This window comes from Neomonachus schauinslandi, chromosome 1 (assembly GCF_002201575.2).
Source record: "Neomonachus schauinslandi chromosome 1, ASM220157v2, whole genome shotgun sequence".
Taxonomy (NCBI): domain Eukaryota; kingdom Metazoa; phylum Chordata; class Mammalia; order Carnivora; family Phocidae; genus Neomonachus; species Neomonachus schauinslandi.
The window spans coordinates 81,651,461-81,664,009 of record NC_058403.1 but is presented as its reverse complement, the minus strand read 5'-3'; the positions used below and the strand labels follow the sequence as shown (position 1 = coordinate 81,664,009).

Sequence of the window (12,549 nt, the reverse complement as noted above, 5' to 3'; positions counted from 1 at the left end):
TTCTGTTTCAAATGAAAACCTGAATGTGGAAGTTTCATAAAACCTGTGCAGAAAAAGAAAGTATTATTTTTATGGTGATTCCTTTAGTAAATTGAATAATCTTAACCCCACCGCCACCCCTTCTAATCTTCTTGTTAACCTGGACTTTTGATACTAATGTCGCAGCTGGCTGGAACCATGGAGACCATGCAAGCCAAACCCCTCACTTCACAGGAGAGTTGCTGAGGCTTGAGGTCAACACGGAGCGCACCCCAACACTCCGTCCATGTTGGCTAAAAGTGAGAGGTGTGCATAGTTACAGGTTTGGTGTGTGCCTTTCTCTAACCAGTCTCTATCAGTTTTTATTTTTGTATGTTTTCTAAAACAGATTCATCTTTTAATGGAGCACCTTGGAGAAAGAGGAGCTTGCAGCCCTTTATTTCATTAAAAGACAAGATGCAGGGGAATGCCTATTCTCAGCAAGACACACCATACTCACACTTTTTGAAGACAGTGTTACAGTCCTATGGCCCCAACTTACCGACTCTGTGTCTTGAACCGTTAGCTCTATCCCCATCTCTGCTTTGATACAGAGCCTGCTTCCATTTAGAACTTGATAAATTCCAGTCTTGGCTGACGAAGCCCGAGGTGCAAGAGTGGGTCTGGAAGCCGTGGTGCCAGGTGAGGCCGTTTGGGTGGTATTGTGTGCAGCTGGGGTTGGGCCTGGGGCATGACTGGGTTGAGCAGACTTGTGACTGGTTGTGCTGTTATGTAGTGGGGTGGACAAAGTTGCTGGAAGGGCGGTCTGGTGACTGGTTTGGGTGCTTTTCCTAGTTGTGTGGCTGACAGTTGGTGGGCTGGTTCCTGTCATATGTGCCGCTGGAGGGATGGTGGTTGGCAGTGAACCTGGGGCTGCACTGGGGCCAATTGTAACCTCAGTGACTGGAGCAGCTGTGTGGGAATTATTGGGTGTGGCCAAGGTTGTGACTAGGGTGTGGGCTGTCGGGCTGGTAGTTGGGGTGCTGTTTGTAGCTATCAAGGAAGTTGTTACCAGAGATTTTACTGTTGTATGTGTGGTTGGGGGCTCAGAGCTGGAGGTTGGGGCAGCTCTTTGAGAGGGGACGTGACCATCCATTGATCTGGCTGCTAAAGTTTGGCCAGGGACTTGGTGAGTTAGTTGCAGGAAAGGCTTTGCTGTGGCCTCTGCTGTTGCTGCTATTGTAGGTTGATAGTCCGCGGTTTCTGGAAACATTTTTGCTCTTATTTGACTGCCATAATGCAAAATCCCTGCAAATTAGGAAATAAAAGTGTGACCACACTAAGAATTCACATTGGTGCCTCCCTCCCCCACCCCCATTTTGATGTTTCTGCCCAACAAATTAACACGCATTTATTTATTTACTTTTCTCTTTGACATAGTGGCTCTATTGCCTTCGTATATACATACACTCAGAAATGTGATTGCTGAATCACATGGTAGTTCTACTTTTCTTTTGGAGATAAACATGATTTATTTTGTTATTTCCAAACATGCTCATTTACTTTTTTTTTTTTTTTTAAAGATTTTATTTATTTATTTGACAGAGAGAGGGTTCTGGCTCTTTTTCAACCAGAATAGTTCTATCCTTGCCTCGTCCCAAGCACATAGCAAATCCGAAAACTGAGCAAAATGCAGATGATGTTCCTTGAGAGTTTAGAATCAGGCACACTGAGAGATGGCTCTGTCTCTTCAATGCTTTGGTTTCATTGTATTTGCCCATTGTATTTACACTCACTGGAGTTGGAGCTCCCCAGTGCTGGCCAGTGACTTGGGAAAACATGGGTAAAAGGGAAAGGAGATCACTCTATGCTGGTGTTTAGAGTCCTGAAATACACATCTAATCAAAATCATCCATAAACTCCTTTACTATCTCCCTCTTTCATTCATTATATTTCTAAGTGGTTACTTTTACTATAATAATAGCAATAAAATGTCCAAGTTATTGGACACTACATGGCAGGCCTCAGGTCAGGGTCATCTTTCACCAACTCCTCTCAAAAGCCCTCTGATGGGTTCTATCTTTATCAACCTTTCAGATGAGGAAACTCAGGTTTAGAAAAATCCCATCAACTTGACCATAATCCCACAACTAGTATATTCTGGAAGTGAGACACCTAGTAAATTTTGGAGGTGAGACTTGAGCCCCTGTCTGAACCAAAGCCTGCCCTTGGATTTGGTGTGGGTGGAGGTGGTGTGCATCACTGGGAAGAATGGTGAGAGAAGAGACAAAAACAGAGAAGAAGAGTGGGGTGCCTCTCCAGGGACGCCAAATTACCAGACCCTCATAATGATGGTCTTTGGTGAGGGTTTCAAAAGCTTATATGATAAAATAGTGATTATTTTCCAGAAGAAAAGTTCTAACTTCAAGCCCAGTAGTAATGCTTATAAATTATTTCTGCACAGCTGGCTTGAAAAATGAGAAAGACAAAAGCACCAGTTCAAATTGCCTTGAATAACCTTTAAGAAAGGCTTATTAGGGGCGCCTGGGTGGCCCAGTCATTAAGCGTCTGCCTTCAGCTCAGGTCACGATCCCAGGGTCCTGGGATCGAGCCCCGCATTGGGCTCCCTGCTCAGCGGGAAGCCTGCTTCTCCCACTCCCCCTGCTTGTGTTCCTGCTCTGGCTATCTCTCTCTCTCTGTCAAATAAATAAATAAAATCTTAAAAAAAAAAAGAAAGAAAGGCTTATTAATGACATTAAGTTATGTGAGACTATTACTAACTGGGTTTTTTTTTGTATCTAAAATGTTCATTTGGATAATTTGAAATGTATGATACTTGAGAGTGTGGATTTTATGGACTGTAGGTTTTCCTTGTAAGCCTTCATAAAATCACTATATGTGGACACTTTATGCCTGCATTGTAGAACTTGGAGCAAGATTTTTCCTTTCAAGATTGGTATGAAGGTTGACAGTTGTGAAAGATTTATTTTCACAATTCATTTGGGCTAAATCTGAGTTGCTGGTTCCTCAGTCATGACCCTAACAGAAACCCCATTAAGTTTACACTATTACTATGGAGAAAGAGAATTCACTCCCAGATGGACTCTTGAGGAATATCTTGTAGTGGTAAGCAAAGATTGCTGCAGAGAACTCTGGGAGACTGGAAACCACTAGCCTTTTGTTCTCTTGGGTGGGGGGTGATCATTAGATCCTTCAAAAAATCTCACAATGCACGGTATATGCTTATGAACTAAAGCAAACCTTTCTCAACTGAGTAGAATATCCTCAACTGGGTAGCACGCAGCCTCCAAAACAGGACAAGATGACTCATGGTACCCATCAAGGTGTATTTGGTGCACAGGAACTATTCATAGGGTGGCTAAAGGTGATGGCAATCATGGTGTCTTGATAAAGTGTGTGGCTTTGTGGTAGGCAGAAGGCTGGGCCAGCAGGTGGCTGGACCAAGTGTCAGAGTGTGTTACAGATTGAACCAGAGTGTGTTCCCAGATAGAACTGGGAAATATTGTTCTAATAATCCTCTCCTTCCCTTCTGCGGCTTCTCTCCTCCCCTTCACATCTCCCGGTACAAGTGTGGGATATAAAAGATGGGCAGGTAATTAGATGGAAAACTGATAGGAGTAGGTATGCTGTGCATTATAATACATTCTAGAATGTTCATATGTTAGGTAGTTAATAGAAATAAGGCTCTGAAAAATACTCTATTTTATAAAGTCTATGTATATGACCACACAGTATATGACCAATCTTTGTCAAAATTGGGTCACAGTTCTTAAACAGGACCTTTGACTCTGTAAAGGTTAAGTTCGCAAGTCTGTCTGACACCCACAAAGAGGGTAGTGGGCAAGGGCAGGACATAGCTCAGAATCTGTCTCAACCCTTCCTCTACTCAAAAGGACACAGCCCTGGAGTTCACATGCTGATTTGTCAAACCCACACCCCAAATCCTCTAGCATCTTCTCTCCAGGATTCAGGAGACTCAGCAAACAAGTACCCCAGAACCTAGACCCATTGCTTGGACTCCTCTAGATGATGAGCTGCAGGAAGAGATGCGAGAGGGTTTGGATTCCCCTACAACCTATAGAAGGAGCTGAGAGATGACTCATCAGCCCAGCCCTGGGAAACTCAGTGACCATGCAAGGGTTCTTTTCTCTAGGTACTTCCGGGATGGCTGGTCCTTCCCAGATAGCCTTTGTTTGGTTTCCCTGCCACACCCAATTCAACAGATATGTAGGAGCTTCTTCTGAGCCAGGCTCCTTGCCAGACACTGGGTCTTTGTTTTCAGGGGCTCAAAGCCCGTGAGGCAGACACATAAGTGGACCCCATTCCTTGGTGTGACAAGCGGTATTATAGAAGGAAGCCCTGAGTGCTATGAGGTGGGGTGGGGAATCCAACACCAAGACAAAGTCTTTAGGCAGACAAGAAAGTAAGTGGTATCCCAGGCAGGGGGAAAAGTATGTGCAAAGACACAGGGTCTTCAGAGTCTGGTAGGTCTGGAGAATAGCAAGGGGGTAAAGCATGATGGGAACATAAGGAGGAGGGAGGTGAGGTGAGGGGCCAGCTGGGAATTGGCCTGGCAGGTCTTGGAGGCTACCCTTTGTCTGCAGTTGGGAACACAGTTGGGAAGTAAATGTAGCCCCGTGGCCACACCCAGGGGCAGGGAACTGAATTTTATCCCCCATATACTTTCTCTGGCACCTCCCCAGGGAGCAGAAGCAGCCCCAGTTGGGTGAAGCAGGAAGACGGTTTCTGGATGTGTGAGGCAGCAGGGGTGGGCCCTTAGTTAAGATTCTGTTTACAGTTTCACAATTTAACCTTCAATCTTTTAGTAAAAAGATATAAATCTTACCTGTTACTTTCTGTGGGACTTGAGATTCAAAGAGAACCCTCATACAGAAGTGGCTCCAGTCCCGTGGCACAGACTGCTGGTTAACTACTCCCAAATCCAGCCTCCCCTTTTTCCTTAGTAACAGAACCACAAATTTAAGCTGTGCACTTGCTGCCCAGAATAAGGAACCCTACCTCCAAGACTCCTTTCCATCTGGGTGGGAATGTGTGACTGCATTTGAGCCAAAGCAGTAGAAGTGATAGCGTTATGTGGGCCTTCTGGGAATGCTGCTTGAAGGGGACTCCATCACCTACGTGACCACTCTATTGCCTTTATGTTTTCCTTTTCAAACCAGCCTGCAAATTGTATGTGATGGCTGGAGATCCGGCAGACATTTAGAACCATGAAAAGAACTTGCAGGTGGGAGTCACACATAGGAGGGAGAGTCCACGATAATGAGCTCCCACACCGGACCTGGGATGGATTCTTCTGGACTTGTTTTCACATGAAAGAGAAACACACATTTATCTTGTTTATTTTGCTCCTATTTGTCTATTAGGAGCAGCTGAAGCTAAATGTAACTGATACAAATTTAAATCCCCTCATTTTGTGGGGGAGAAATTTGAGACCAGGGCAGCAAAGTGAGTGGATAAAGATTACAGAGCTAATTTACCTAGAAGCTATGTCTCTCCTACCAAAATGTCCAATGGTTTTTGCTCATCTCCAATTCAACAAGTATGTCTTGAACCTATGCGTGCAAGGCCCTGAAACCAGGCTTCCTGGATGCAAATCTCAGGGCTGCCCCTTGCTAGTTGAGGGACCACGAGCAATTCCTTAATCTGGAAAATGGGGACCCTTCACACACTTTGTTCACTTGGTTCACCCTGGAGAATCTGCAGCTCAGAGAGAGGAGGGCAGCGGGGTATTTCCTGTCCACCTCCCCGGGAATTACTGAGCACTCATTGCATTTCTGAATCTGCTAGTCATCTGCTCACAGGTCACTGAGGGTGACTGCTAGACTGAGATCTTTTGCCTTTTTATTAGCTTAGATTTCGCCTTTTGCCTCCAGAAGAATGTGAAACTATTTCTGAAAATGTGGCAGAAGTAAAACAGCCACAGATTAGGACACTGGCCTGAACTTTCACCCAACTTTCTGACAATTCATGTCACAATCAAGTGCCTCTGCATTCCCCCCATGGAGCATGTTAGCGGGACCATATGGTTCCCTCACATGTTCAACTCAGTGCTTCTGGAAGGAATTGTGAATTAGCCAGCAACTAGGTAATGACACACAAGAGGACTCAATGTCCTAGAGAGAAAATGCTCTTTGTGAAAGCAGGGGGTGGGCACAAAAAATAATCATTAAAAGCCCAGTTTCCCAGACAGCTTCTCTGACCTGAAGTATAATAGTAATGTTTTAAAAAAATCTTGACTCCTTAGCTCATACCTCTCTGAAATGGCACAGCTTGCCAGACCACATCTCATTCATCTTCACAACTCACTGTTTATGTAATGCAAACATAGCACTTCCATTCGAGAAAAACAAGAAAAGCAAGACATAATGCGCTTAGCAAGAGTCCCGTTTCTAAAGTCTGCCTCAGTTCTCCATCTCTTAAATCTACGTGATTTCCAAAACTCTCCCTGATAAGGTGCCCAGAACCCATCCGGGAACCAGGTGTAGTGTCACTGCCTTCTGGAGTTGACACCTACTCTGCCTGACTCATGGAAAACAAGTCCAAACTGTGAAAGCCCTTGGGAGAAACAGGAAAGTGTGCTCCACGCATTTAAGGTAATAAGGAGGAGGTCTCCCCAAGCCAAATACCCACAGTAGCTGAAGCCATATGGCTGTTCTCCAGGCTGTCCTGTCTCCCCTTGGTCCGTGGCACTAGAACGCATTTGAATCAAATAGGACCAGAGTTGGCAGGGTCACCATGGAAAGCCACAGGTGTCACTCACCAGCCAGAGACACGAAGAGCACCACCACTGCAGACAGCTGCCAGGACATGACTGGGGAGCCAGAGAGAGCCGCTGCCTCACCAGGGGCCGGCTCTGCTCCCGTTCTGCTGGCGCGCTCAGCACCCCTCAGTCTTCTGAGGAGCACGAGGTCAATTCCAGGGCAGGCTCCAGGAACAAAGAAGATACCTCTCTTCGCCCCTCATTCACTCGTGGCAGAGAAACCAACGTCACTTTCATTATGACGAGTAGCTGAAACGCCCTCCCAAGGGGTAGGCTGAGTGGGGAGGGAAACCAGAAACCAGAAGTGGCCCTTGTGTGAAAGCAGCCACATTCATCTCCGCCTTTAGTGGTTTTGAGGTGTGGGCAATACCCCTCCCCCCTACTCCAGCCGATGGGAAGGGCATCTGAGACCATTTCTCCACAAGAGATGGAGGATCTGTGGTGATGCCAGCTTCTTTGTCTGAGAAGCTGGGTCTCCATTTTTCTTTAAGATCTTGAGTACCTTTCTCCTCAGCCAGGAGAAAATCAACCCCTGAGTCATGAGGGTGAGCAGGAGTCTAAAAACTCAGTGGCGAGAGCACTGTCTCGAAAAGTCTGAGGTAACCCTGCTTTATGCCCATGGCCACCTCACCTTGTAGGGACCAGAAGGAGTCCGAGCTTAGGAGTCAGGGAGAGCTGGGTTTGAATCTGGTCACCACTTGTATGACCTTGGGTAATGTTTCTGAGCCTCAGTTTCTTCTGCTGTATAACAGGGATGATATTGCCTACTCCCAGGTTGTTTACCTGGAACACAAAAAAATACTCAGTATCCTGGAAAGGCAACCTTTCCATGTCCTATCTCCTTCCTCTACTAATCAGACTGAACAATGATGGTCTATCTCTCAGGACTGTGAGTCCCAGTGAGGAATACACATTTAGGAAGTGTATTAGGATACTTTCCTGATTACTAGGTTTAGGGCTTTCAGCTTGGTCTCAAATAATTTCCTGAAAAACAACTTTGGCTACAATGATTTGATCTTACTATGTTGCCCTAAACACTCTAATCAAGCAAATTTACCAAAGTGAGTAGTGTGATTCCAAATTGGATTTTTATGGTGGAAGGTGAAGATTAATGTGTGTCAGTTGATCTGATTTTAGCAACTACCTGCCTAATATTCTGGACTTTGAGTCAATTTATTCTACAGATAATAATTAAGCAGATACCATATGCCAGACACTCTTCTTACTCCATTTAGGTCCTACAGCCACCCTATGTGGGCACTGTTATTGCTGTCTCATTTCACAGTTGGGGAAACTGAGCACTGAGAGGTTAGGTGACCTGCCCCATCACTTAGGTAATAAATGAAGAAATTGGGTTGTGAATCCAGTTTGGCTTGAGAGTCTAGGATTTTAAGCACTATGCTGTACTACTGCTGAAGAGGTGTTCTAAACTAGAATATAAACTTTCAAGTTGCTTGATGCCTAGATGAGAAACAATATTTATTAATGTATAATAATAGCCAGACTGATCAATTGTTTGTTGCTTAGAACTATATTGGATGAGGAAAGGTAGTCAGAGATGACTTGGTGGTTGTTGGATCTTGGAGAGACTTTGAAGGTCATAGAGGATGTGGATCGTTGAAGAATAGCAATAATGTTGTTATTATTATTATTATTATTTCCATATAAGGAATCTCCACTATGTGCCTGGCACTATGTAACACATATGGCACTCTTCAAGGTAGATTTTTTTTTTTTAAGTAGGCTCCAATGTGAGGCTTGAACTCACAACCCTAAGATCAAGCCCTGAGCTGAGATCAAGAGTCGGACACTTAACCAACTAAGCCACCCAGGCGCCCCTCAAGGTAGATTTTTTAAATTCCAATTTTATTGATGTGGAAACTGAACCACCCAGCATCATACAATAGGCAAAGATTTGCACCTAGCCCTGAAGTCTGTGCCCTTTCTCCTAGCACACAGGGAGCAAAATCTCTTGACTGGTTATGGCCCTGACTGGAGAATATTGGAGAAAAAGTGGGGAATATGGTTGAAAGGTCAAGTTAGTGTCATTTTGGACAGGCCAAAAAGCCAGACTGAGGAGTTTGGCCTCAACCCTAGAGGACATGGGGCCACTGAACATTTCGAAGGAAGTTGTACATGGAAGCAAGAGTTAACCTGACACATGGTAAGGGCCCTGTGGCTTTCAGGGGAGAAGGCTCAACCATTGATCTAGTCAACATTTACTGGAGGATGTCTGAAACCAGTCTCCTGAGTGGGTCAGAGGATCAGAGTATTGGGGTTATCAGGATTCCTGCCTTTGACTAGAGAAGAGATGCCCCAGCTGGGTGTTTCAGAAGCCACTGGAAACTCTAAGCACTATGTCAGATGTATCCCATAAATTTGGGTATGTTATAATTTCATTTTAATTTATCCCAAATTATTTTCTAATTTCCATTGTGATTTCTTCTTTGACCCATTATCAGGGTTATTTAGGAGTTTGTTGTTTAATTTCCACACATTTGTAAATTTCCTTCTGTTATTGATTTCTAGTTTCATTCCATTAGGATTGGAGAACCTACCTATGATTTCAATTGCTTCGTATTTATTGAGGCAACAAGTTAATCTGTTATGGCCTAACATACAATCTATCCTGAAGAATGTTGTATGAGCATTTGAGACAAATGTATGTTCTGCTTTTGTTGAATTTGGAGCATTCTATAGTTGTCGGTTAGTTCTAGTTAGTCTGTAGTGTTCGAGACTATTTCCTGTTTGGTCTTTTGTCTAATTGTTTTATCCATTATTGAAAGTAGGATATTGAAAACTCCAATTGCTGTTGTTGTATTGTCTATTTCTCCCTTCAATTTTGTCAGTGTTTGCTTAATGTATTTTGGGGCTCTGTTGTTAGGCTTCTCTGTGTTAATGACTTTTATATATTCTTGATAGAATGACCCTTTTATAATTAGAAAATGTCCTTCTTTTTCTCTAGTAACAATTTTTGTTTTAAAATCTGTTTTGTCTAATATTACTATGGGTACTCCAGTTCTCATTTGGTTACTCTGTACATGGTATACTCTGTACATGGTATATCTTTTTCCACCTTTTTATTTTCAATCTATTTGTGTCCTTGAGTCTGAAGTGTGTCTTTGTAGATAGCATATAGTGGGGTCATGTTTTTTTACTCATTCTGCCAGTACCTGCACTTTAATTGGTGTGTATAATCCACTTATATTTAATGTGATTACATTAAATGTAAGATTTATGCCTGTTATTTTGCTCTTTGTTTTCTTTTTAAAGATTTCACTTATTTATTTATTTGACAGAGAGAGAGAGAGCACGAGTGGGGGCAGCAGCAGAGGGAGAAGGAGAAGCAGGCTCCCCACTGAGCAGGGAGCCTGATGCCAGGCTCGATCCCAGGACCCTAGGATCATGACCTGAGCTAAAGGCAGATGCTTAACTGACTGAGCCACCCAGGCGCCCCTGCTCTTTGTTTTCTATGACTTTTTTGGTTCCTCCACTCCTTCATTATTGTCTTCTTATGGATTAAATAGATATTTTCTGGTGTACAATTGTAATTCCCTTGTCCTATTTACCATATTTTTAAAGTTACTTTCTTAGTAGTTGCCCTGAAGACTACAGTGAACATCTCAGCCTGTAGTACGAATACCACCTTAATTTCAATAGCATATAAAAACTTTACTTCTATATAGCTCCACTGCCTGCCCCCCCCCTTTTTGCTGTTATTGCCATATGAATTATTTCTTTATACATTGTACATCCATCATCATGGGTTTATAATAACTGCTTTATGCAGTTGTCTTTTGCATCAGATAAAAGAATTGCAAACAATGGTATAAACTGAATGTTTGTGTTCCCCCCCCAATTCATATACTGAAGGCCTAATGTGATGGTATTTGGAGGTGGGGATTTTGAGAAGTAATTATAGATCACAATGGCGGGAACCCCCATGATAGGATTAGAGTCCTTATAAGAAGAGGAAGAAGGCTAGCCCTCTCTCTGCTCTTTACCATGTGAAGATTGAGCAAGAAGGCAGCTAGCTGTTTTTACAAGTCAGGAAGCAGGGCCTCATCAGAACCCAATCATGCTGGCTGCCTGATCTCAGACTCCCCAGCCTTCAAAACTGATAAATAAATCTGTTGTTTAAGCCATCCAGTCTATGGCAATTTGTTAGAGCAGCCAGAGCTAAGACAAACAAAAATGTATATTTATTATGTCTTTTATATTTACCTATGGAGTTACATTTACTGGTACTTCCTTCATGTGGATTTGAGTTACTGTCTAGTAATCTTTCATTTCTGCCCAAAGGACTCCTTTTCCTATTTCTTGTAGGGCAGGTTTGCTAGTGATAAGTTATCTCATTTTTCGTTTATCTGGCATGTCTTAATTTCTCCTTCAGGTTTGAAGAATAGTTTTGTGGATATAGAATTTTTAGTTGACAGTCTTTTTCTTTTAGCACTTTAAATATATCATCTCACTACCTTCTGGCCTCAGTGATTTCTGATGAGAAAACTATTAATCTTATTGAGGGTTGCATATGGTTTGAGATGTGGATGTAAGTTCATTGCTTTGCATATAGAAAACTGGTTGTTCCAGCACCAATTATTGAAAAGATTATCCTTTCTTCACTCTATTGCCTTTGCAGTTTTGTTGAATATCAGTTGTCCATATGTATCTGTTCCATTGATATGATTTTCTGTCTTTATGTCAAGATCAAATTGCCTTGATTTCTGTAGCTTTATGATAAACCTTGAAATCAGGTATTGTTAGCCCTCCAACTTTGGTTCTTCTTCAACATTCTTTTGCTTTCTCCCTTCCTATTCCCTAATTATCTCTCTTATGCTTAAAATTAGCTAATAAAGAGTGAATCTAGACACTCTAGCCTTGGACCCTAATCAAAGCAGAGCCCCAGATTTGCGCTCTCTGCCTCTCTCTACCCATTACCTCACTTTACTCTCAGATATGCCATGTATCCTCCAGGACTTGCGAGTAATAAATCTTGTTCCTCAAAGTTCCCTAATGGTTTCTTGCTGAAGTGCTTCTTATAGTCATAATAAGAACCAGAAGGGCCTGTCCAGTCACAACATTGACCCTATGGAGAGAAATGTCTGTGGGGGCTCTCTATGAGTAATATGGCCCAGGTGGGCGCCTCAGGCATTTCTAGCCCATAGCATCACTATCAATAGACTAAGGCCAACACAACATGGAGGGGGTGGGGTAGAGAGGAGACGACACAATTCAGCCCATAACAATGGTCTGTCTGTGTGCCCTTAAGAGCAATGTTTATATTCTTTTGTTGTTGGATTCAGTGTTCTATAAATGTTAATTAGGTTAAGTTGGTTGATAGTGTTGTTCAAGTGTTCTATATTCTTCCATTTTTCTATTGTTTTATCAATTCTTGCAAGAGAGGAGTTGAAATATCAAACTATAATTATGGATTTGTTTATTCTCTTTGCAGTTCTGTTTTTGCTTTGTGTATTCTGAAGCTCTGTTATTGATGTGTAAACAGTTAGGATTGCTATATCCTCTTGATGGATTAGCTATTTTATCATTTTTTAATGATCTTTATTTTGGTTATATTTTTTATTCTGAGACCCACTTTGTTTTATATTAACATAGTCATTCTGGCTTTTTTTTTTTTTTTTGATTAGTGTTAGCATGATATATCTTTTTCCATTCTTTTGCGTTTCATCTATTTGTGTCTTTATACTGTTAACAGATAAACTGAGGCATATTAAAATTTTTGTTTATTTGAGTAAAAATCAATTCAAATAGGGTAATGCCAAACCAGAAGT

The 12,549-nt window shown here is 42.5% G+C and overlaps 1 protein-coding gene across 1 annotated transcript in view; it reads right to left on the bottom strand.

Moving 5' to 3' along the window:
- Positions 1-6,894, bottom strand: part of LAMP3 (lysosomal associated membrane protein 3) — a 31,586-nt gene extending 24,692 nt beyond the window's left edge. The window contains exons 1-2 of the mRNA XM_021692568.1: positions 6,761-6,894; positions 521-1,266 (exon numbers count right to left, since the gene is read on the bottom strand). Coding sequence (XP_021548243.1) covers positions 521-1,266; positions 6,761-6,809 — 795 coding nt within the window. The 5' untranslated portion in view covers positions 6,810-6,894. The remainder of the gene's footprint in view (positions 1-520; positions 1,267-6,760) is intronic.
- Between the last annotated feature and the right edge of the window lie 5,655 nt (positions 6,895-12,549).